General features: G+C 35.5%; 1 protein-coding gene across 1 annotated transcript; it reads right to left on the bottom strand.

Annotated features, from left to right (window-relative positions):
• Positions 1-953: 953 nt before the first annotated feature.
• Positions 954-26,299, bottom strand: LOC124368042 (trafficking protein particle complex subunit 11-like). The gene is made up of 8 exons (XM_046825316.1): positions 26,007-26,299; positions 17,892-18,117; positions 16,140-16,309; positions 13,896-14,081; positions 10,457-10,630; positions 6,185-6,415; positions 4,286-4,442; positions 954-1,160 (listed from the first exon to the last, which is right to left on the bottom strand). The coding sequence occupies exons 2-8, from the start codon at positions 18,084-18,086 to the stop codon at positions 969-971; spliced, it is 1,305 nt and encodes a 434-aa protein (XP_046681272.1). The 5' UTR covers positions 18,087-18,117; positions 26,007-26,299; the 3' UTR covers positions 954-968.
• Between the last annotated feature and the right edge of the window lie 836 nt (positions 26,300-27,135).

Here is a 27,135-nt window from a genome sequence, read left to right as displayed (position 1 = left end):
GTATTGCAATGCTATAAAATCCTACATCTCCTAGGTAGGTTCTGTCTGCTAGTCAGTGTGATCAGAATTCAAAAGAAGAGACTTACAGAATGGTTGATGCGATGGTGCTAATTGTATTGCAATGCTATAAAAATCCTACATCTCCTAGGTAGGTTCTGTCTGCTAGTCAGTGATCAGAATTCAAAAGAAGAGACTTACAGAATGGTTGATGCGATGGTGCTAATTGTATTGCAATGCTATAAATCCTACATTCTCCTAGGTAGGTTCTGTCTGCTAGTCAGTGATCAGAATACAAAAGAAGAGACTTACAGAATGGTTGATGTGGTGGTGCTAATTGTATTGCAATGCTATAAAATCCTACATCTCCTAGGTAGGTTCTGTCTGCTAGTCAGTGATCAGAATTCAAAAGAAGAGACTTACAGAATGGTTGGTGCGATGGATGGTTGCTAATTGTATTGCAATGCTATAAAATCCTACATCTCCTAGGTAGGTTCTGTCTGCTAGTCAGTGATCAGAATTCAAAAGAAGAGACTTACAGAATGGTTGGTGCGATGGTGCTAATTGTATTGCAATGCTATAAAATCCTACATCTCCTAGGTAGGTTCTGTCTGCTAGTCAGTGATCAGAATTCAAAAGAAGATGACTTACAGAATGGTTGATGTTGGTGGTGGTGCTAATTGTATTGCAATGCTATAAAATCCTACATCTCCTAGGTAGGTTCTGTCTGCTAGTCAGTGATCAGAATTCAAAAGAAGAGACTTACAGAATGGTTGGTGCGATGGTGCTAATTGTATTGCAATGCTATAAAATCCTACATCTCCTAGGTAGGTTCTGTCTGCTAGTCAGTGATCAGAATTCAAAAAGAAGAGACTTACAGAATGGTTGATGTGGTGGTGCTAATTGTATTGCAATGCTATAAAATCCTACATCTCCTAGGTAGGTTCTGTCTGCTAGTCAGTGATCAGAATTCAAAAGAAGAGACTTACAGAATGGTTGATGTGGTTGCGCTCGTTGTACTGCAGTGCGACGAATCCCTCCATCTCCCGGATCGGGTCTGGTGGTTGGGCACTCAGATTGCCGGCCCGCCAAGGTCGTTGCCCATAGAACTCTAGTGAATCCAAACCTGCCAGTGGGTCGTTGGCAGGATACCTTTCCACTCCCTGTGAAAAACCTTGGTGGGTTACCAACTACTAGAATTAAAACGCGTATACAAAAAAGTAAGTGTCACAATAATGTGTCTTCAAGCTTAAATGATTCTATGTCTGGAAAAGTTACTACTCAGTTTTTTAAAAGGAGAACAGGATTTCGCATACTTGCCATCATTGTACGTTACAAATCAAACTTTTATTTGCATGTATTAATACCTCCCCACACCTGACAAAGAGGATAGATTTCAATCCTCAAAACGTTGTTATACCTTTTTGTAACATATAACAATGGCAAATGTCCCTTTCAAAAAAAACCTTCCATTGTCAATAACAAACTTTAAACAAAGAATTCAATTTTTATCACAAAAAGATTTTATAATAAATCATTTCATTACATTTTAAAAAATATTTTAAAACTTTGTTTTTGACTATAGAATGATTATGAAGAGAACTGTATTTATTACAATTGCCTGAACTTCTTGCTACTGTAGTAGGTACACACAGCTTTTTTTCATGCACATCTATAAAATCTTGAGGTCTGACTTGATGAATACAAGTTTTTTGTAGTAAAGGCTTGAAATTATTTTAAAACCCTACTTACATTAGTTTCTTTTTTTTGTCACTAACAGTTATTTTGGGGTTTAACAAAGAGGAATGTTTTTAACAGAAAATTTTAATAGTTATTTCATGACAACCCATATCTTGGGAATAATGTTAACGGGATTTCATCTCTAGTGAATATATGATGTTGGGAAAAAATACGTGCAGATCGTCATCATTTGTCGGCAGTACGGTGCAAGTCCAATAAGTTAGTTGGGTAAAAGAGTTGAAGTACCTAATAAGTTATGTTTTGGGGGTAAAAAAAATGTTTTAAATCAATAAAGAACAATAAGGTTATTAATACTTATAAACATTTCTGACTTTTATTGGCCATTTCTGAATGTTGTAGCGAAAAAAGTCGGGGACGAAGAAGAATGAAATGAATTCTTTACATCGTTTCGGCATCAGAGATACCTGGACTACACAATATAGTATAAAATAGGTGAATAGGTCTTCTCATAGTCTCATCAGGTACAAAATTGAGTGAAAATATATTTTAGACACTTTCTCTAAGCACAGTGTATCACAGGAGTCAGGTGTTTGACAGGGAAAGTGAACTAGAGCTAAACTCAACGTTCCCATTGATCCAACCCTTCCCACCTACATTATGTATAAAAACACACTTTTTTCATAAAATAAAAAAGTAAAAGTGAAAACAGCCTACATTTAAGATAATGTATAAAGAACCATGCATTAGATTAAAATTGTGATTGTTAATACTAGGTATTTGTTATATTCTTCTCTTGTTTTGTATCTTTTAGCTACTTTATTATTTTTGTTTCGTATATTTTTTGGCAAAACCGTATTAGTGTCTCTAACATATTTTCTTCAATTTTCAATTGTATATTTTGTATACATGTGTAATTTACTTCTCTTCTAAGTAAAACCAAAAATTTCAAGGGAACAAAAGACCTTAAAAATTTGAAAAGATATACATATTTAGGTTTTAATGGATTTGTATAGTTTGGTGTGTTGTTTTTCCAATGATGTATAACATAACCTATATTGTCTTTGTAATAACTTAGAAAGCAATATTTTACTACAACCTTACAAGTAGGATTTTTAACTGATTTTGCAAGTTTCATGCTGCATGTTTTACTTTTATTTTGTTCTCAAACTTTACATTCATATAGTACACATGTTAATAAATGATGATAAGATTCTAGAGGCACTGGCAGGCAGGCTGTCTGGTACTGATATTATATCAGTGACTGCGGAAGGTTGACAATGCGATCAATACACTGCAACTCAGAATGTCACTAAATCTCTCAATAGTGTAATATGGAATCATATCCCAAAAATGGTTTGTAAGGATTAATACATTCAAGTTGGGAGTTTATGATGCAATTTCACGGTAATAATTCAGGGAAATGTGAGTAATTGTCTAATCTTAAAACTGTTTCGTTGCCATCAAGTCCCTGAACGATCGATGAATCACAAGAGCTGAAAAAGATGTACGCACCATAGAAAAAAATATGCCATTAAGCTAATACATTGAAAACGAGAATGTTAGAGGATCAATTAAAAAAAAGAACATCCAGACAATCCTTCTTATGCCATTGGACATTATTAAATGGTCAATTGTGATTTTATTGATCTAACCTAAGGAATTTTGGATTTATTTCATGTTTTCTGGAAAACATAGTTTTTAACCTATAGGTACACTTTTCTCCAAAACTACTTGAGCTAGAATCTTGAAATTTGAAATACATGCGTTAACACCTAGAGCTAGAACCTTTTGTGTATGATTTGTTTAGTGTTTCAAAAACATGTTTTGAAAAAGAATTATAATTTCTTCTCTCATGAAGAAAGCATGATTTCCACTGGACAAATTCTTACTAATGTATATATAAATAAGAAAAGAATCTCGGAGCATTGGAAAGTTTAATTTACTATTACTGGTGAATAAATACAAATTTGCCAAAATCTTGTCTGTAAAGATTTTGATAAACGAAAACACCACGTATTCATCTTCATTGAAAAGAATCATATGTGGGAATATCCTTATTATGTTATCAGAGCTCAAAAAAAAAGAAATACCAAAAAGATTGAAAGAACTTGAAAACTTGATTACCCAGAAATGGACAGTTTATTAAGACATGGTGATCCAAATAGTATAAGTCTTTATAACCAAATAAAAAAATCTGTTTAAATATTTTATACAAGGGAAATCATTTTACTACAAATATGACAGAATCTCTACTTATTTATAAAATATCTAAATTACATGATGAAACATTTTACTAAAATTTTGAATTTTGATATTTTGTTTGTGAATGTCTTGCATAACCAGGTAACCATTGAAGAATTCTTCCACATTCAATACAAAAAATAAATGTTGGAAAAATTTCTATTTATTAACCAGTGATAGTAAATATAAGTGCTAAACATTTCAGATCTCTACTGCAATGGTTCCAGAGAAAACTGTACTACGCTAACATGGGTGGGCATGGGAAGGTCTGCTCCCCTTAAGAAGTCTCAGATGACAGATATCCTGTTTATTCCTGTCCACCTAGGGTCCTAGTGCCAGTGCCTACCTGACAGAGAACGAGAGATGCTGCCTTCCTGTCAGCTGCATGCCGGGCTGCCAGTTCGTAGTAGTAGCCGGGGTGCATCGTCTGCACGGCCGGTAGTCCCCCACGGATAGCCTCCTCAAACAAGCTCTCCAAACAAGCAATACCTGTCACGTGGCAACTATTATAATCCTTATTGTAATAGGTTATTTCAGAAATTCAGGTGTAATACTTTTTCATCTAAAACCCTGAAATGTTATGTATTTATACTAGTTTTATATATTTTGTGTGACATAGCGCAGGTATTGCCGGTTATAAATAAAATGTTACACATAAAACAAATACACAAATAAAAAAAATACTTTTATCACTTTTGCAGAGATTATGGTCTTAAGACATACGCACATTTCTTAACAACCCATAGTTTTTGATTTCCAAAGTTTGATAAAGTAATTGCAAATAAACTCAAATTATTGAAAAGGAATCATACGTTGACACAAGACAACAACAAACAAGTGCTGTCAGCTGTTTAAAGTGTAGAAAAAATTTCACGCAACTTTGCAGCTGGAAATTAATATAATACATTCTTTGTCTGATTTTTAATATTAAGATTGATACAGCTTTGGCAAAGTTTAACAATTAAATTGACAAGGTAGAGCAATAACAGTGTATTATACAGGGTGCCCCAAAATTACAGGACCAAACTTCACCAAATTGTTCAGGAGGTCAAACTGAACGAAAAATGTTATATAATGTATAGTCCTATCTTGCTTCGTTTTACCTTAGATCGGCCATTTTGTTTTTTACATACAATTAATTTTATTTTCAATACGGGTTTACCGATTTTGTTGAAACTTGGCATAAATATTATAAACATGAATATAAGTTGTAAAAGAATATTTTTTTAAAATCTTATGTGTATTTTCAAAATGGCGGCCATTAAAAAACGGGTGGTTTTCAAGTTATTTAAGTTTTAATATTTTTAATGGCCGCCATTTTGAAAATACACATAAGATTTTTTTTAAATATTTTTTTACAACTTATATTCAAGGGTAAGGTTGGGGGTGGGGGATCCTGTCGAGATCCATGAGGAAGAATTTAAGACATAATCTGTCATGTCTCCTCGGAAGAAGGGGAAGCCAACTCTGAACCAGCCTCTCCAGTCAAAGCAGGCAGAAGGTGGCACACTCTCATGACAAAAGGGGCCATTCCTGTCCCCTTCCCTTTTATTTCCGCCATCTTGTTTTTGTCTGCCGTGACGATTGCCATTGGCTAGTGCCCTCTGGTCAGTCGTAGGTTTAATGCATACATATTAAGTGTATGTTTTAGATTTAGTGAAGTTGTCACACAACATGGTGGTTGTGATTCCTGACTTAGGCGTGTCACAACACTCTGATATGATTTTTTTTATTTTTTTTGTATTTATGTATTACGTTAGTTATTTACCTGAAGAAGAGATCAGATTGTAGATCTCGAAATGTAGTGTCACTGATTTCTTGTTTCACTGAACGATGGCAAATGTCCAGAAAAATCCTGTTTCCTTCACACGCCCTCATGTCTAGGCTAGCAAGAACTTTTGACTCTTAGGGAACCCCACCAACTCCAACAGTCATCTCCCACAGTAGACTAGACCTATCCTACACTTGCGCCCCAGAATTTCAACATTTACTGTTAGTGATGTGCCGCTCCTGGACATCCAAAAGGTTGCCCAGATTTAAGTGACATATCGGTTTTTGCTATGCCCAGTGCCGGTTCAACTGGAAGGTATAAATTGGAGGGTTAAACTGGGAGAGCCAGAAGTGAACCCTCCTAAGGTAACGGTCCCTTTTGAATGTATCTCTAAAAAATTTATCTTGTCCACAATTCACCATGTCCAACATGGAATCGAAAAAATTTGAAAGTCGACTAGTTAACTGTACTAACTGTTTAGCGAGCCAAGCGTGGTGCTGGAAGATGAGCTCGGGTGGACCAGATCTGCTACGGAAGTTCTCAATAAAGCTACGGAACTGGCTGATGGCATCGCGTGGTTGGTTGAGCACAAACAGCAGACGACACACCTTGTAGTTGATGTATCCAGCCACGGTCTTCACCTCTAAACTGTTCGTGTCATTGACCCTTAGCTCTAGTAAGTTACTGTAGGATGTGGAGTAGTGGCTGCGGACAAAATAAGGCATTGATAAAATATACATCAGTCTGACATTGTACTGTATGAAAACATTTACAGTTGTAGCAGAACTTAACATTACTCCAGATACAAAGGGAAAATATTATTAACAATACTTATCTTTCAGCTTTGTTTTGGCTTAAAAAGTGTTTGTGTTTTCTAGGCTAACCCACTTGCATGTTTGCTACACACACAACAGACCAGTTTGGAAATGGTCAGGATAGTCCTGAGTTCTAAATTACATAATCATTACATGACAACTATATGAAATTTTAATATTTTGGTTCTGAACTTATGGTAAATTTGTATAATACAGTGCGGACCCGTTAAGTCAGAATAGCCGGGACCGCGGATGATCCGACATAAAAAAAATTACGAGTTAACCGGATAATGTAGAAAAAATAAAGAACAACATGTACAAACAATAATATTTTTTTATTGCGGAAAAACACTTAAATACACATCACGATAAAGTATTATACAGTCTAGTTTTTCTGAAAGAATTTTGTAAATTTGTAATGCGTCAGCCTTGAATGCTGTTTCTGTGCCATGCAGTCACGCAACCTTTTCAGCACGAGAAGCTCGGATGGTGTCTATTTTTATTGCTCAAAGTATAAAAATAACTTGCCCAAATGAGATGCTGTTTCTGCATGACTTGCAACTGATCCTCCCTGTTTGTTATCGGCATCTTTATCACAAAAAGTCACAATACATTTAATTATTGAGTTCTACAAACAGTCTACTGATAAAAAAAAACACCCGCCCCACGCTCGGCAGTCTGGGTGGAAGGCAAGAAGCTAATTTTAAATTCTCCTGAACTGATCCAGGTTATCTGGAAGACACAAAGAGGTCCGACTTAACAAGGTTGCACTGTGTTATTAAAATGCACATAAAAGAATGCAAGAAATAAAAATAACCACAAAATGTAGCTTTACAAATTTATTTAAGAAATAACAAAAAAATCTTGGTTTGGTTAAATTTTGTAAAACTCAATAAGACTGAATAAACAGTAAATGTGACAGCAAATTTAAAAGAAATCTGTTATTTCACTTTAAATGTTTTTTGAATGCATATTCATACCATTTCCTCATCAACATCCACAGCTTTTGTATCTTCCTACAGATTGGTAATCGCACAAACAGCAATACCCTGCCCCACCATGATTAATTTTTCACTCGTTATTACCAATCATTATTCAACATTATCATCCTTTTCTTCTTCTTCTTGATGAATAACTGCCTGATTATTTAGTCATTCAATTTTTTAATTGCCAAGTTCATTATCTTTGCATGAAATCATTACACGTCATCTTCTAGAGGATCAAAAGAGTTACAGAGATTACTATAATGTGGGTGCATGAGGGGGTTTTGAGGCATGAAAAAGAGGATAGGTTGGCGAAAGCTAAAGCCGTCTTGCATGTCATAGGCCCGGAAACGTTTTGTGGTTTGGCTCAATGTCAAATTTAAAAACGCTGGGAGAGAGTATTTGTGGTTGTAGGAAACTTCTCTCAATTTGAAAAGCCTCCCAGGCCTGAGACAGGCAAAAACTATCATAGACCCCTTAATGACTGACAGCAAAGCTATTCTTGGACTTGGAAGATCGGATTGAATTTTTATTCAGGTAATGGTTTTGGAGAAATATAAAAAATCTTTTTAAAGTTATAGGCCAATAGCAACAATAGCAAACAGAAATATTGACTATACAAAAAATATAGAAAACTCCTTGCAGAGGGTTAACCCCACAAAAAACTGGGGATAGTAAAAAACACTTAGAAAATGTTTTGTCCACCCAACCATCAACCAGCACTACTATTCTAACAGGTTTTCTTCTTCTTTTTGTTTTTCAGAACTGGTGGTTGGTCCACTCGCTCCCCCATCTCCTTCTGCTCGGCCTCCCATCCATCCTTTGATCACTGATAAAGTAATAAAAGTTGCTGTCCGGTATTTTGTTGCCTGGTTTGTAGAACATCTGCATCAAGTCCCTACACGTTGAGATGGTCTCTACCGCTTCCGTGTACTGAGACTTCATGTATTCACCTACCTTGTAGGCCTGACTGTGTTATCGCTTTATCTCTGCCTGTGATGGGGAAGAGAGCAGCAGCTGCATTGGGCCAACGAGGGATGCAGTCTTCTTCAGTGGACCATCGTGGATGTTGGGCCGTCAGCACAGGAGAAGCAACATGTGTGGGAGAATTTCCACACACCTTTCCTGGGGACTCACGCCGTTCTAGAAGCAGCCGTTACAACACTGAACCGGAATCAGAAGTGACGTCTGTGGAACCAAGCCGGTGGATGCATTGCCACTGGAAGGTGGGGTGGGGATATGGAAGATATCAACCTCCCCGGGTTGATCACTTCTCGCATTGTTGGTTGCCTCTCCTGGTGATGGCCCTGGTGAGCCACACAGCTGCTATAGCGCTTGGAAGTTGATGTACCAGAACTGCAGTCGCAGGATCTGCAGGGCCTCAGCGAGGACAGAATTAGACTATTCTGTAATCTTGTAACTGGATATTTCTTTCTTGACTATCACCCTTATAAGGTGGGTATTTCCAAATCAGTAATATGTTACTTCTGTAAGGAACTAATAGGAACAGCTATACACATAATTTTTATGTATTATTTCAACATTCAAGCAGATTTCACTGCACAATGAAATGTTATATAGGTAAAATTTATTGGTGTATTGCAGTTCATTGCGAAAAAACAACAGATTGAGAAATAAACGTGTCAAACTGATCAAATTAAGTTATTAATCTCTAGGAAAATATTTTGAAGATAATGGTATCAAAGTTTAGCCAACGAATAGATGATAAAACTACAACAACTTATTACATTTGAACTTGCTTCTAGGGTGACAGGACATTCAGGATGGGTTGGGCTGGTGGTAGGGTCTGCCTCCTGTTGAAATTCTACGAAGAAGGATAGTGGCTATTCAGTCATATCGCCCTGTAAGAAGGAAGGATCGAACTTGAACTTGAAGGATAACTGTGTTAGCCTATTACATCAAATAGAGGGATAGTACTCCCTCAGGTTTAAGCTATCAGTAGTCTTTAGACTGTGGGAGCTCCAGCCGCTGCACAGTAAACTGATCTATCAATCGACCATTGCACCAATATCTCGACATCTGCAGTTAGTGATGTGGACAGACCTGAATGACATATCGGTTTTTGCTGTATCTAGTGTAGGTTCAACTGGAAAGAACCCAGGGGCGGTTGTATGGTTGGTAATTAGTATAACCACTCTTGAGTCTCCAGATACATGTCTCACCGTAGACTAAGTAAAACCATGTCTTCCAACAATGTTATGAGCATTAAGTTATTTAATAGACTGTCACAAATTGTCACTCACATAAGTTATGTTACATTCAAGAGCGTTATGTATAACTGGCTTCTAGTAAATCCATTTTATGGTGTTAGAGAGTTATTTTATTTTACTTTTAACGAGACAACCATTAAATTTTATCCTTTCTTTTAACTTAAAAATTTAACCATACAATTTTTAACCTTAGATTTTAACTAATATTTTATTTTAACACAAGGTTGTTTAATTGAATTGGTTCTCTTACTTTTATGATATGTTAACAGTCATCAAAAATTTTCAGTTTTGACATATAAACTTTCGATGAAGTTGTTGTTTATTCTTATATTAGGCTAGATTGAAAGTTGTTATATGACTCTCGCTATTGCATCTCATATTCAATGGCAATAGAGAATGTCCATGTCTGCATACTTGACCTATTTGACGTAAACTTATCCTGTTGGCAACTTTGACTTTGGTAAGATCTTCACTGTATATTGGCTTGTTTTTATTTTTTGTGTATATTTAACATTACGTCTTGAAATATTTTTACACCTGAAGAAAAGGATGGATTCACATTCTTAAAACACAGAGTTCTACTTATGTAACATAATATTAAATGTCCAAAAATGTGTTATCCTTTCAAAGAATCCATCTTCAACAAATAGACTTTAAAGAAAGATAACACGTTTTGTAATGAAAGAAATGCAAACTTCTTATATACGTTATACTGACACATGAGAATTGCGGTTGTCGTGTTTCAATTCGTTGAGGAAGGCCATCTTGTACTGGTGCCGCACAAACAGGTACTGGTGGGTTGTCTTATTGAGGAACTCTCTGTGAGACTTGACGTGACGTATCTCCTGCTGGTAATAGCCTTGGGCCATCTCATACAACGCATTCTCCAGCCTAGTGTCAGACATACACTAGTTTTATACACTGATTTACCTGGAACACACTAGTGACTAGTGATATTGTCTCACAAACAGGTACTGGCGGGTTGTCTTGTTGAGGAACTCTCTGTGAGACTTGACGTGACGTATCTCCTGCTGGTAATAGCCTTGGGCCATCTCATACAACGCATTCTCCAGCCTAGTGTCAGACATACACTAGTTTTATACACTGATTTACCTGGAACACACTAGTGACTAGTGATATTGTCACAAACAGGTACTGGTGGGTTGTCTTGTTGAGGAACTCTCTGTGAGACTTGACGTGACGTATCTCCTGCTGGTAATAGCCTTGGGCCATCTCATACAACGCATTCTCCAGCCTAGTGTCAGACATACACTAGTTTTATACACTGATTTACCTGGAACACACTAGTGACTAGTGATATTGTCACAAACAGGTACTGGTGGGTTGTCTTGTTGAGGAACTCTCTGTGAGACTTGACGTGACGTATCTCCTGCTGGTAATAGCCTTGGGCCATCTCATACAACGCATTCTCCAGCCTAGTGTCAGACATACACTAGTTTTATACACTGATTTACCTGGAACACACTAGTGACTAGTGATATTGTCACAAACAGGTACTGGTGGGTTGTCTTGTTGAGGAACTCTCTGTGAGACTTGACGTGACGTATCTCCTGCTGGTAATAGCCTTGGGCCATCTCATACAACGCATTCTCCAGCCTAGTGTCAGACATACACTAGTTTTATACACTGATTTACCTGGAACACACTAGTGACTAGTGATATTGTCACAAACAGGTACTGGTGGGTTGTCTTGTTGAGGAACTCTCTGTGAGACTTGACGTGACGTATCTCCTGCTGGTAATAGCCTTGGGCCATCTCATACAACGCATTCTCCAGCCTAGTGTCAGACATACACTAGTTTTTATTACACTGATTTACCTGGAACACACTAGTGACTAGTGATATTGTCACAAACAGGTACTGGCGGGTTGTCTTGTTGAGGAAACTCTCTGTGAGACTTGACGTGACGTATCTCCTGCTGGTAATAGCCTTGGGCCATCTCATACAACGCATTCTCCAGCCTAGTGTCAGACATACACTAGTTTTTTTATACACTGATTTACCTGGAACACACTAGTGACTAGTGATATTGTCACAAACAGGTACTGGTGGGTTGTCTTGTTGAGGAAACTCTCTGTGAGACTTGACGTGACGTATCTCCTGCTGGTAATAGCCTTGGGCCATCTCATACAACGCATTCTCCAGCCTAGTGTCAGACATACACTAGTTTTATACACTGATTTACCTGGAACACACTAGTGACTAGTGATATTGTCACAAAACAGGTACTGGTGGGTTGTCTTGTTGAGGAACTCTCTGTGAGACTTGACGTGACGTATCTCCTGCTGGTAATAGCCTTGGGCCATCTCATACAACGCATTCTCCAGCCTAGTGTCAGACATACACTAGTTTTATACACTGATTTACCTGGAACACACTAGTGACTAGTGATATTGTCATAAACATGTTTATTCAAAAGCACCTAAACTTAGGTGCTATGTTGAAACACATAAAAATGTTAATGTACGTTATAATATGTTCTTCAAACGTCTTTTATAACATTGTTAACTTTTTGTAATTTTTCAAATGTTATTAAACAACCTGAGAGAGTTTGTAAAAATAATCTCAACCTTATTTACGTCACGTTGTTTAAGACTTTCTCTACAAAACAATAAATAATTTATAACCATTTCAGTATATATCCTTTGCTATCATGGAAGAAAGCTTAGTTACAAGATACATTTGTTACAAAATATTCAAACAATGACTGTCAGTAACCAACCGTACAATGGTCAAATACTGTCCTCTGTAAAACATCAATATTGTTTAACCTTCTAAATTATGTCTGTCTATTACTGTACATCTTTATACATTTCAATCAGTTTACGTTTGGAGGATTATCTTAAGCATTCAATATCCATGGCACAAAACTTATTAAACAACTGATACCATTACCATGTTTTAACCCTTGAACTGTCGGCATAGTCAAGTCTAACATGTTCATTCATGTTCAGCACACTGTAAGCTTTTTTTTTAAATTGCCAAAAATATATGCACTGCTAAAATAATGAATTATTATTTATCTTTATCATCAGGAATTGTAGATTATAGCAGTAATGTGGCAAATATTAAACAATAATCACAAAAATATGTCTACCAGGGACTATTTTAATTTGTACACTGAACTATTAACTTCAAACCTCTTATAGGGATCTTGACCAATATTTTTTTTAAATCAAAGATTTATAAAATTACCACAACTTTATAAGGAATCAATATTTGTATTTAATTTTCTGAAAGTAAGAAGTATATATTTAGCAGGAATAGTTTAACAAAAAAATGTCATAAACTAAGAAAGTATATGTGAAAAGATTTTGAGATTCTATAGAAAATTGTACAACCAATTAGAAACAATTTTATGTGTAGCTAATAATTTATGCTTTTAGGAAATAGTTTTTTTTCTAATATTAAAGATTTATTTTATATGAAGAATGTAATTGAATATTTTTAAGGGAACCACAACTTAACAAAGATTATAAAAGAAAAACATATTTGTGGTAGAATCAATTATTATGGTGCAATAGAAAAAGCAAGAAATTCTTGTTATTGTGTTGATATTGGTGACTTAGTACTTCATCATAATTTTGAAAACCAACCATCCAAATATTGCGTGGTTTTACCTTTCTTGGCTAGTAACATTCCAGCAAATGAGTTGTATTTTGCTTTTTATCATTTATTCTGTTCATTCAAACGTGGATTGGAGCGAAAACCTACTGATTTTTACACATTGGAACCTCCTCTTTCTATTGGTACCTAGACAATGCGTTAGTCATTCATAAAAAGTCATGAATTTAGCGATTGAACTTGCAGACTCATGGCATGTAAGCATACCAGATTTCAAAGGTGATCGTAGTTACACATACATGTGGCTGGCTTACGGTTAAAACTGAATATTTATAATTTATTTAACTAGTTGATATTCTTTTGAAATAGAGTAAAAGTATTAAAAATTAACAATATTAACTTTACCATTACTTAGATTATAAGCATCGTATGGTTTTTTATAAAACTGATACCTATTGAAAAGTTTTACCTATATGAATACAATAACAATATTTAAATAATACTATGATTAATACTATTAAGTTTTCCATAACTATATTAATCCCACTTAAATATTGAGTTACATACACACCTCAGTACATAGCCCTGCAGGTGGTCTACATGGGGAAGAACGAAAAGACACTTTGGGTTGATATCGGCAGCAGCACAGAGTGCAGCAGCTCTGTCTACCGCCAGTACATCCTCTCCTGCGACCGCCGGAGCCTTGTGCTGTATCAACACCACTCCGAGTCTGGTGTGTCGACCCTCTAGTGCTGCCCTGTACAGTCAGTTTCAACTGTTGATAGATTGAACAGCTGATAGAGGCGATAAGATGATAGAAGTGTTCATGGACTTTAGCTATGACATAAAGCATTTGACAGTGTTTGCCATACAAGTTTGCTAAATAAGTTGACTATGCTTAGTATTCAAGAGAAGGAACAAGATTGAGTCAAGTAATACATACAAAATAGACAGCAGTATGTGGAAATTGAACACCTAAATCACAAAAATAAATTTACAATTAAATATACCTCAACACTAAAACAAACATTTTTTGGAGGTGCCTCAAGGATGAATATTGGGACCTCTGTTATTTCTATGTTACCTTAAAGATATTCCAGAGTTAGAAAAGTTGTGTCTGTATGCTGATGATGCCACTTTGAGGGTTAGTGCGTCATCTAAGGAGGGAGTCGAAATTTTCAGCCTTTTCTCAGTTTGGTAAAATCTAAATAAGTTTTTGCAAAAAAGAAATTTAATTTTGAATCCACAAAAAAACAGTTTATGTTGAGTTTACAGCAAATAGTGACAGAAATCAAATTAGTCCCAATATAGAAATTGAACAAGGTTCTGTACCGAAAGCTGAAGAGGTCAAATTCTTGGGCCTAACTTTGGACAGTTCCTAAATTGGAATAAACATTCAGATAAGATCATCTCAAAAATCAATTCTGGTTTATATGCAAGAGCAGAATGCTGGTTTAGATGCATTACGCGTCTTTGTACGAAGACGTAGAATGTCAAAATTGTGTACAGATCAAACACTAAAGTCCATATATTTTTTTGCATATTCATTCGCATATTACATTATAGGTACTTTTTTATATGGATCTACATTGGCAAAACAATTTTGATTCAATTTTAATCATTCAGAAAAAGCAATCCATATTATTCTAAAATTGCAATGAAATCACTCAGTTAAAACGCATTTTCCTCAATTCGGGATAATGACCGTTGATAGTGCATATACTATCCCAGTGCACTATACTGCCAGTCAAAAATTGTGTAAGCAACATTGGTACCTGTGGCGACATTCACAACTATAATACCCAACAAAGAAATAATATGATTAAACGTTGTCATAATTTGCAATTATATTGTAAAAATCCAAAATGTACAGGGTGAGGCAGTATTACTTAAAATTAATGGAAGAGACAAACACTTTTCAAATTAAGCTAAGAAATTACCTAAACAACTTAACATTTATATTCATTCTCTGAATTTTTTGAAATTCAAAATGGATAAAGATTGTATGTATTTATGTTACCATTTATTTTACACTTATCTAAAATTATTCACAATTAATATTGTTTATTTTTATTAACTTTTATGGATTTATTGGCGTTGATACTATCAACAGTAGCAGAGTGCCCTGTTCACCACCAAAACATCCCATCCTGCTACCACATGAAAGGATCTCTTACTGATCATCCCCAAATACTTAACTTATTAAGAACAGGACAGATCCTTCTTAAAATCATGTCAACTCTCTTGTGTCATAATTCTTGACAGGTTGGTCATGGTGACTTAAAACTTGGTACTTAGGGCCTTCTTGGTCCAAGGAAGAGCTCATTTGACTTTGGAGTCAAAAGGTCAAAGTTACAATGGCGGAAGAGCTCACTTGACTTTGGAGTCAAAGTTGCAATGGTCTGTGAAAAATTTAGTCATTTCAGTACAGACTTTCATTAAGTTGTATTGGGTCCTTGGTTACTTTATTCCATCCTCTATTTATATTTGACTTAGAATACATATTACAATGATAACGAATGAAGGGAGTCTCAAAGAATGGCTTAGTTCACAGTCCCCGCATGAAAAAGATAATCAGTTCTAATCAATTAATGTAGTATCAAAATTACTGTAAAGTCATATAGCTTTAAGTTGTATATGATACAAAAGAGTCTTAATGTACTAGCAATTTTGTATAACTATTTACAGAAGTAACTTGCCACACAGACCTATCTATACAACATGGAACAATAGATACGTATTTTATTCCACGTTGTCAAACATCCAAAATTTAAAAACAGATTAAGTAGTTCTAAGATCCCTGTAGCCCACTCACCTGATGGACTGTACCCTCGAGGTGCATTCTATTTTCTTCTCTGGCCATTCTGGATCGTCCCAGTCCAAGTCGTAGAATATTGCAACAACAGCGGGCACTTCCTTCAGGTGTTTCTTCATCCAGTTACGTTTTAAAATGCCTTTTGGAATGTACCACTCATAAGAGTTGCGCTACAGCAAAACAATAAATTATCATGAGTGGCTTTTCACTCTTATGACATAGGAGAACGTTTAAACTTAATTTAAGCCCTGATGACCTATCAAGTTTTATTGTTCTAGGATTTATAATATTTTTATATAGAATTTTTTAAATATCAATATTACGATAATTCGGTTCTACAGAATCGCTTATGGAAGATGAGTAATGTATACAAAAGTTATCATATTTCAGTTTTTAATAAAGATTTGGATCTGAAAATTTCCCCCCAGTACTATAGAAGTATACAGTTAACAAAAATGCATCCAATTAAATAGCCAAAGTTTAAAAAAAAATCGTATGACATGGCATTATTATGATTTTTTAAACTAAAACAAAGGTTTAGGAACAATGCTTGTAACTTTTTTTCTCCAAATAGCTGGGAAGCTGGTAAAGGTATCAAATAAAACCTAAGAAACTTAACCTTTTTTTATTGATATAAAAAGCAAAGCGGCTTTTCTATGTGTTCAGTCTTGAACAACAACATCATTAATACGGATGGCTTAATTAATATTAGGGTTTAAATGATACTTGTTTAGCTTATATGTACATGTTTTCAATACATACTTTTTAAGCAATAACGCCTTTAAGGTGTAATATTCCATCTAATATCTAGCTTCTATGTACTTACTCCACCTAGAGAAACGTAATTCTGTCAATTGGACATCATTTTCAGAAAAATAGTATAGCGGATTAAATATTATCCAAGGGCATAAAACAACAGTCTTCTCTCGGTGGCGAAAATAACAACACTGCTGGTTCAGGGGGGGTGAAGGAAGAGAAGTTCGACATCTTCTTCGTCACAGATATTTTTGACAGGTGCAAAAATACCAACTGCCATCATAAACCGCAGCTACAAATTGGTTTTGTTGAGGACGAATGTTTTTTCCACTTTGGGGCATCTTCACTAAATGAAAAAATCAAAGAAGGCTTTTCAGAATCAGTCACTCATCTAATTTCTTTTAAATCAGGTGATATAGGTTCGTAATTATGAAAACTCCTCGGGTCAGGTATCGTGCATGTTGCACTAAATCTGCCCTTTAGTTTATTTCTTAGCAAGTCAACACCAGTTTCATCCTAAAAGGAGATATCCAGTTTACTGCAGGAGAATAACCATTTGAAAGCATTTCTTATCCATACGGACGAGAGATTATTCATCACTTATTATGAAAACTGTTTAGTGTCATAGCACTTCCTGCATAGCTGTCAGGATGGCACGTAATGCGCTCTTGAATTCGTTGTGAGATTACTAGTCAAAGGGTTAATAAAGTAAAGTAAAGATGTCTTATTTTTACCTGGTGAAGTTAGGGTTCAGAAGCCCTCTTAACACTTAATCTGGGAACCAACGGCTTAAAGGTGACTTCCGAACCACCATCAATGGCTGTTCAGGCGGGCTGCTTTGCAAGAACAGGATCGCTCAGCGGTCACCCACCCGAGTAGCAGCTACGCTCGACGTTGCTTGATCTGGTTATCTTGTGATAACCAATGTACCCACTACACTGCACCATTGGTTAATAAAGAGATCAATGAGAATTATAACAAACATTGGAAACCCACCTTTGGTTTCATCGGAGGGAACTCATGAACAGGCCCTAGAAGTTTGAAATGAACAGGAGAACGATCTTGTCTGCGGCTATTGGCTAGAGCCTCCCAAACAATGCGGTGCACAGCGTTGTTCAACGTGTCCAAACCAGCAACCCCGACCAAGGACTGTGGCAACCAACACAGTTTCAGGGGGAAACTCCAGTCCATCCTCTAATGTTGCCATTGTTGATAACAAGTCCTGAAAATTGTGCATTGTTAACAAAACAATGAAGCTTAAACGTTTAACAGCCTACAGTTTTAAACTTATATAAAAAGATTTGAACTAAGCCTACTTATTTCATGAAATACTAGTGAAGGCTATGAAAATAAACTATAGTCCACTTGGGTCCCTTACTCTTCTTGATGTTTATGAACGACATCCATACTTTCAAACTTCCTCATATATGCTAATGACAAAGATTTTTGATAAGGTTCATTCTGATGGTAAAGCCCTGCAATGCTCACTAAATAACATCGTTAACTGGTGCAGTTCTAATGGTATGGAGCTGAATGCTGGCAAATGTGTTGTACTATATTTTAAACGTGATTCTAACATCATCTTAATAGACTATTTGCTGGATAATGCTCCACTGAAAAGAGTTGTTAAATTCAAGGACTTGGGTGTGTTCCATTCATCTTCTCTCAGTCCCTACGATCACATACGGCATATAGTTTCTAGAGCCAACTCGTTGCTTGGATTCATCTTCAGATCAACTAAAACACTTCGTCTCGCCATACTCTATGGTAATCTTGTACAAAGCCCTAGTCCGCCCTATTCTTGAGTATGGGTCTGGTCGCCTTATCAACTCAACCATGTACACAGTCTAAAACAACGTACAGAAACGCTTTGTCAGAATGCTTGGCTGCCGGCTTGGCTGGACCTATTTTGGCACTCCCATTGCTGAGATTGAAAACCAATTTGCTCTCCGTCCACTGGATTTGAGACGTCAAATCACTGACTTGGTTTACGTTATACAAGCTAGTAAATGGATTGATTGACTGCCCGGTTCTACTCAGCAGTGTTATCTCTCTGTCTCAAGAGGAACCCGTTCCAGAACGATATTTCAAAGATGCCATCGTTCGACTTATTACTCCTACCACAGCGGCCTCTCTAGACTCCTGAGAACTGGAAGTGATATTTGCTACTCATGTAGACTTTTTCAATGAATCTGTTGTGTCTTTTAAATGTAAGGTAGCTTCCATTATTTGATATGTAATTTAGGTATTCAGCTAGCCTATAGGTACTAATGTCAGTCTTGTTATTTATTTTCCTAGTTTAATTCAATATTGTTTTGTTACCATTCGTTAAGTAATGTATCTATTTGTTTCATATTTTGTTATTGTTGTGTAGTATTTATTAATCCTAGTCATATTCTTGTTACTGTTGTACTTATATATAAAACTATAACACTAAGTTACTCTGTACTATTCTATTTGTATAAATAATGGTGTGTGCCGTTGAAATAAATAAATAAATAAATATAGTACAGATGTTACTTCTTGTTTGTCTGCTTATTCTTCTCTGAGTAAATTGAATCACCAAAGCAGTTTGTATCGTAGATCAAGCTGTTAGTTTAGTACGAGCAGTTAACCACTGTTAGTTTCAGTGCCAACCACTATATACGGACATCTGAAACCTTATTAAAAAATGCTGACATTTCTATATAATCACATAAACGGCTGAAAAGTCTTACCTCCTCATGGTAAAAGCCAAAGAAAAAACTATAAATAGCACATAAGGAATGAAACTTTGTCGGTATGCCCCCTGAGTATACTTCAATTGATCCATGAAGAAGGCATAGAATGTATTGTATTTAAATAATAATCAGGTCTGTTCTCATTGTAAGAATCAAACAATTATGGACTCTTGCAAGAAAATCCCAGAAAATTTTTATTGTTTTAAAAACAAAATAATAACAATTCATGGCCCTATCCAAGAAGAAAGAGAATGGAAAATTAGATTAGAGAATAGAAAACTAAGAGGCTTGCAGCAGGAATCAGATGGGGTGTAAGAAGCAGAGGATTAATATAGTTGAGGCATGTGGACACATTGTTCATGAGGCCAAAGCCAACTGGGTTTGAGTTACCATAGGAGGAAGAAAGTAAGTATGACGAAGGTAAAACTAAGAGGCTTGTAGCAGGAATCAGATGGGGTGGCTCTTGTAAGAAGCAGAGGATTAATATAGTTGAGCCGTGTGGACACATTGTTCATGAGGCCAAAGCCAACTGGGTTTGAGTTACCATAGGAGGAAGAAAGTAAGTATGACGAAGGTAAAACTAAGAGGCTTGTAGCAGGAATCAGATGGGGTGGCTCTTGTAAGAAGCAGAAGATTAATATAGTTGAGCCGTGTGGACACATTGTTCATGAGGCCAAAACCAACTGGGTTTGAGTTACCATAGGAGGAAGAAAGTAAGTATGACGAAGGTAAAACTAAGAGGCTTGTAGCAGGAATCAGATGGGGTGGCTCTTGTAAGAAGCAGAAGATTAATATAGTTGAGCCGTGTGGACACATTGTTCATGAGGCCAAAACCAACTGGGTTTGAGTTACCATAGGAGGAAGAAAGTAAGTATGACGAAGGTAAAACTAAGAGGCTTGTAGCAGGAATCAGATGGGGTGGCTCTTGTAAGAAGCAGAAGATTAATATAGTTGAGCCGTGTGGACACATTGTTCATGAGGCCAAAACCAACTGGGTTTGAGTTACCATAGGAGGAAGAAAGTAAGTATGACGAAGGTAAAACTAAGAGGCTTGTAGCAGGAATCAGATGGGGTGGCTCTTGTAAGAAGCAGAAGATTAATATAGTTGAGCCGTGTGGACACATTGTTCATGAGGCCAAAGCCAACTGGGTTTGAGTTACCATAGGAGGAAGAAAGTAAGTATGACGAAGGTAAAACTAAGAGGCTTGTAGCAGGAATCAGATGGGGTGGCTCTTGTAAGAAGCAGAAGATTAATATAGTTGAGCCGTGTGGACACATTGTTCATGAGGCCAAAACCAACTGGGTTTGAGTTACCATAGGAGGAAGAAAGTAAGTATGACGAAGGTAAAAACTAAGAGGCTTGTAGCAGGAATCAGATGGGGTGGCTCTTGTAAGAAGCAGAAGATTAATATAGTTGAGCCGTGTGGACACATTGTTCATGAGGCCAAAACCAACTGGGTTTGAGTTACCATAGGAGGAAGAAAGTAAGTATGACGAAGGTAAAACTAAGAGGCTTGTAGCAGGAATCAGATGGGGTGGCTCTTGTAAGAAGCAGAAGATTAATATAGTTGAGCCGTGTGGACACATTGTTCATGAGGCCAAAGCCAACTGGGTTTGAGTTACCATAGGAGGAAGAAAGTAAGTATGACAAAGGTAAAACTAAGAGGCTTGTAGCAGGAATCAGATGGGGTGGCTCTTGTAAGAAGCAGAAGATTAATATAGTTGAGCCGTGTGGACACATTGTTCATGAGGCCAAAGCCAACTGGGTTTGAGTTACCATAGGAGGAAGAAAGTAAGTATGACAAAGGTAAAAACTAAGAGGCTTGTAGCAGGAATCAGATGGGGTGGCTCTTGTAAGAAGCAGAAGATTAATATAGTTGAGCCGTGTGGACACATTGTTCATGAGGCCAAAGCCAACTGGGTTTGAGTTACCATAGGAGGAAGAAAGTAAGTATGACAAAGGTAAAACTACAAGTACAATTACTGCTTTCTATAGTTTATTGGAAAAAAACATTCAAGGAAAAAAGAAGCTTTATTAGTATTTTATGGATATTGAATGAGCTTTCAACACAGCAGCATACAGTTCTATGAATACAGATGAAGGGGAGAGATGTTACACCACATTGGATAGTAGCTCTCTTAAATAGTGTTGTCTAGTTGGAGTAAAGCTCAGAGAAGAAACTGCCACAATCATTGTAATAAATAAAAAACACAGGTTCATAATAGTAAGATGCAGGATAATGTTTTGGAGGAAGCTATTTGGTACTTTGGTATTATCCAGAGACCACTATTTTTGGAGACTTACAAAAATTACATTATTAGACAGAACAGACTGTATTTGACGTACAGTGAAAATTACAAGTCACAATGACAATCTGACAATAGATAAGGGGAGACTGCTTTATTCTCCCCGACATTGCTTCTTTTTTGGAGGTAGAAAACGAGAACCGATCTCTATTCTTTTCAGTAATGTAGTAGTATTTTTCAAGTCCCCGATAAAGAAATCCCTTCCAAAAATAGTGGTCTCCAGATAACACGTTATTTTTACAGAAATATGGCTTGAAAATATTCCAAACATCTAGCCCAGCAAGTATATACAAAATAATATTCAGTCACAAAAATAGTACTCAATAATAATAATAAAACACAAAGTATTATACAAATTATTCACATTGCTAACAACTAAAAATGTAAAGAAAAGTTAGATGCAGTAAATTTGATGACTGCATTATAATAAGCGGTCACAACTACAATCAGATCATGATTATTGATTTTAAATTCTGAAAACAATATTGACCTATAGATACTCAAACTAATCATTGCCAGCCGTTTTTATTTCATTATGTACTAAGTAGGCTAGTGACGTCACTGCCAGCTGTTGTTATTTCGCTTATCTACATAAACGAAACAACAACATACAACATTGAAACAACGAGGTTAGTGACAATAAGAACAATGGCGATGAATATGCAAATATTGGCCAAAAATGTATTTTTAAACATTGAGCAAAGTTTTAAATACAAAACTTCATAGATCCACTAACTTCTACCCACACTATAGAATCTGATTGGAGAGCTACAACAAAATCCTTAAAAAACTGTTGTCAGAAGTGACTGGATTGCTGATCATTTTGCAGAATATATCTATCAAAAATGAAAAGTAAGTTAATGATTATTGGTGGTGATCCATTTCTAGCATTTTTTAAATGCTATCACACATCTCTGCCCTGTGGAGTAATTGTAAGTACTACGCGACTCAAGAGTAGTTGAAATACAGTTGTTATTTATATAATTTGAAATAAATACATTTCTACTACATATAGAAGTATAGATTCTTTATAATACAATTTTAAAAACCCACAACATTATTCACTTCTACATTATCGTTCAAAATGTAATCAAAGTAAAATCGTATTTGGAAATACATTCAAAGTGATATCATATACTTGGTTATTAAATAATGGCGGCAAGAACAGTGGACGAACGTGTGTTCTTTATTTTACAAGGAGTCACGTTTAAGGTTAGTTAAAGGTAGGTAAATGTTATTGTTTTGTTTATAATTATATGTTTATTTTACATTTTATATTATTTTTTATAGCCTATTAATTTGCAAGATTTAAAACCAGAAAACTAAATTGGGGAAGACTTTAATAAGCAGCCTACACTCGTTCGGTTTTTTTTTGTCAAATTGTTCAATATATGATCCAACTCTGATATAGAAAAATCGTACACAATAAGAGTTATAATAAATTACCGTAACAAGAAAAATCTTGTTTATTACAATTTAAAAAAACATTAATTTAACACTAACATTACCAACAAAACCAACTAAGACTTAAATATCAAATAAACCTTACAATATTTATAACTTGCCCAGCTTGACAGCAATGAGTAACAGCTTTTGTGAAATGGAGGAAAGAATTCTCCCCATGGGTTACCAAGAGCCAAACGTACATGTTGAAGCCACTTAAACTATCTTGTCACTTGTGAGAAATATCACACATATTTTCCTCACATTCATCGCCATTTTCAGTCTCAAAATATTAGTTACTTCTTGCTGTTTACATTAAAACTGATATAAGTAATAAGGAGAAATCACATGCTAAGTTAAATAAATTGTAATATCGAATTATGCCTTCGGATAAAAACATTAAACAGTTTGACAAAAACAACCGAATAACGAGTGTAGGCCGCTTATTAAAGTCTACCCCTAAATAGTTCATTGAAATATCTATTGCGTTATTTAGTCTGACATTTTGCTTTCATTATTTTTAGATGGTTGGATGGTCATGAATATTGATGATTGGATATAATTCGATAATCATGATGCGATTGTGGCGGTGGCTGCTTATTACAATGCAGCCAATTTGATAACAATAACAAACTGATAAAATCTGTTACTATAAACTGAAGAAATTCTTGACACAGGTTAGAATGCAAAGCAGATGTCATATTTTGAGGGAGAAGACACCAGTAAAAAAAGTCAAACATGTTGGGTAGGGTCCAATAAGCGGACCCGGTATTTTATATCGAAATTGGCAAACGATATTACTTAATCATAACCATCGATATAATCAATCGATACTGATTAATTATTTTTAACAATTAACTTAAATAATCTATATGAACAGCTGTAAACACTTTCAAATAATACAATTAAGGTAATATTTTAAATTTCACATAAGTAACATTGTGTATTAAAAATGGCTGTCAATCTTAGGAAGCTTCACGAAATTGCTTTAAAAGACGATAAAACATGTTTTTTATGGCTTCAGAATGTTGGGTTAGTACCTAAGAATCCATTATGTGATATTTGTGGAAAGATAACAAATATAACTGTCAGAGGAGCTAACATGGTCGTCTTTAGATGCAAAAAAGAAGGTAATGGTGGACACAACTTTAGTAAAAACGCACTAAAGAATAGTTTTTTTGAAGGGTCAAAGTTCGGACTGTGCAATATTGTGACTTTAATGTACTTATTTTCCAGAAATCAGACAAATTACGATTTTTTAATTCTTGAGTGTAGTTCTGATTTACACAGTCCATCTAGAAGTACGATATCTGACTGGCTGTCGTTTTGCAGGGAAGTGTGTTTTGTTTGGATAGATGATAAGTTTAATAGGGAAGATAAGCTTGGAGGTCCTGGAGTGGTGGTGGAAATTGATGAGTGTAAAATTGGTAAATGTAAAAATAACAAAGGGAAGTTGGTAGAAGGAACCTGGATTCTACGTTTAATAGAAACTATACCGGAAGGACAAAAACGTGGGGGTAGATATAGGATAGAGATTTGTCCTGAAAACAAACGAGATGCAAAAACTCTCATTCCTCTCGTACTAAAAACACGTGCAGCCTGGAACAACCATAGTTACAGATATGTGGAAAGCATATTTTGGATTAAGTGATTGTGGTTTTGTCCATTTTACTGTGAACCATAGTGAAAACTTTTTAAACCCAGCAACTGGTGCCAACACTCAGACAGTTGAAAGTTCGTGGAGAGCCGTAAAATGTAGTCTAAGAAGTGGTATCCCAGCCGACCTTCCCGCAGATCACCTCTGTGAATATTTATATAGAAGAGAGGTACGGTTTTCTGAAGAGGACGCATTCAACCATTTCTTAAAAGCTGTAAAAAATTGCTACCCAGGCGAAGACATGTAGATAGTTTAACAAATTTCCATTTCCTATTCTAATTATTTTTTTTTGTTCTAATTTATTTTCTATTCCCAATGTTTGTTATCATTTCTTAATTATTTTTGGTTTTGCTGTTTGATTGTTCTCGTTCTGTTTCATTTAGTTAAAGTTATGAGTTTCCCTGATTTTGGTTATGTTCATTTATTATTTGTTACATCATTAAATTCACATTTTAATTTAAAACATATGATTGTTATTACTTTTATATCGATTGATAGTCTATGATTCGATATGCGAATATTAGGTATCGATGATTATATTCTTCGATATAAAAAACCGGGTCCGCTTATTGGACCCTACCCATTTTGTTTTCTTACTTATAGTACCTAACCATAATCAATGTAAGTCAGCAATTTCTAGAATTAAAGAAACTACGATTCATCCTGGACCCTTAGATTGATAAACTAATTGAGATTTTAAACCGAAATTCGAATACATTAGTAATTATTGTGTGATAATTATGTGGTTTGCAAGTGCCTAAAAACTCTGATGGAAATGAAAAGTATATTATTATAATAAATTTTGTGCAGTGATTTTAAACTGTTTTAGATAACTGGCTAAAGTAAAAATTATCCAATGGGCTATCCCCTAGAGCCTGGGAAATATCTTAAATGAAAGTTGTCATAAATACTTATGAAGTTATGCATATTTATTCTGAATATCAATCAAATCTCCATACTGTGCCTAGTTCTTAAAAAGATTACCTGGAAAATGACTGCACAACCCACAAATGATATCTGGTCCTCAAAATGTTAACTAGATTTAGTTGATAGGTTAAATAACAAATTCCCTTTGTTAATTTAAAGAATAAATTGCATCACTTTTAATTTTAACAAAATAACTACACATTTCACATAAAATACATAAACAAAAGATTGAATACTGATTATATTATCACACGACTAGTTAAAAATTCGATAATATAGGCATAACCCTATCACTTTGTAATAAAATCCAAACCCAACCAGCAACCAGTTGTCATTCGTCAACATCACTAACAGAGTACAGAAACAGATGATGAATATGATGATACAGAACAGAACAGAACCGACAGATAGCAGTTGACAACTTACTGAAAATGAAAATAACAACTGAACATCTGATTATTGTATGTGTATGTATCATACTTACATTTACGTGTGTGCGCGCGCGCGTGTGTGTGAGTCTGTGTGTGTGGGTGTATGTGTATACAAAAATATATATCAAGACAATATATCAGGATGAGTCTGAAAAACCAGACCTAATATTGTGCAAAAACTTATGCAGAGTAAAACATAAAAAATAAATAACATAATTAGTATAAAGAATAGGAGAGTATCTTAGCATTTTGGGCCCCTTCTAACTACGGCGTACATTACTGCAATCAGTTGTTGAATGTTAGGCTCGATGCACACTTGCGTATTTGCAAGTAACGTGCACGCCGCGGGCAAGCTGCGTGCGCTTGGCTTGTTTTTTTCCCGTCAATACACACTACAGCGGTTTTTCGGCGTCTTCAGTCTCTTTGCACCTCCCAATCAGCATGGATGGTCACAGACAACGTGTTGCATTTGCGTTTGCTGTGTATGATTATTTATACAATGACAAAAAGCGAAGTATGTGGGTGCATCCCTTAGTTAGTGCTCGTTTGTTAAAAGGGGCGTTTGTTACGCTTTTCCAAGATCTTCGTCGAGATGAGAAGAAATTTTTCAATTATTTTAGGATGAGTGTAGTATCATTTGATGAACTTGAAGCAAAACTAAACGACACAATCAAAAGTAAAGATACTAGATGCAGACTATCAATACCTCATATTGAAATGTTAGCTGTTACTCTTAGGTAAGCATAACAATAAAT

The sequence above is a fragment of the Homalodisca vitripennis genome, chromosome 8 (genome assembly GCF_021130785.1).
Source record: "Homalodisca vitripennis isolate AUS2020 chromosome 8, UT_GWSS_2.1, whole genome shotgun sequence".
Classification (NCBI taxonomy): Eukaryota; Metazoa; Arthropoda; class Insecta; order Hemiptera; family Cicadellidae; genus Homalodisca; species Homalodisca vitripennis.
This window is presented reverse-complemented; position numbering and strand designations above follow the sequence as displayed.

Excerpts from the sequence above, each read along its gene's own strand:
- LOC124368042 (XM_046825316.1), bottom strand. The coding sequence starts at position 18,086 with ATGGACTGGAGTTTCCCCCTGAAACTGTGTTGGTTGCCACAGTCCTTG. Across the intron at positions 16,310-17,891 it reads TCCCTCCGATGAAACCAAAG|CGCAACTCTTATGAGTGGTA; the intron begins GTGGGTTTCCAA and ends GTTTTGCTGTAG. Across the intron at positions 14,082-16,139 it reads TCGAGGGTACAGTCCATCAG|GGCAGCACTAGAGGGTCGAC; the intron begins GTGAGTGGGCTA and ends CTGACTGTACAG.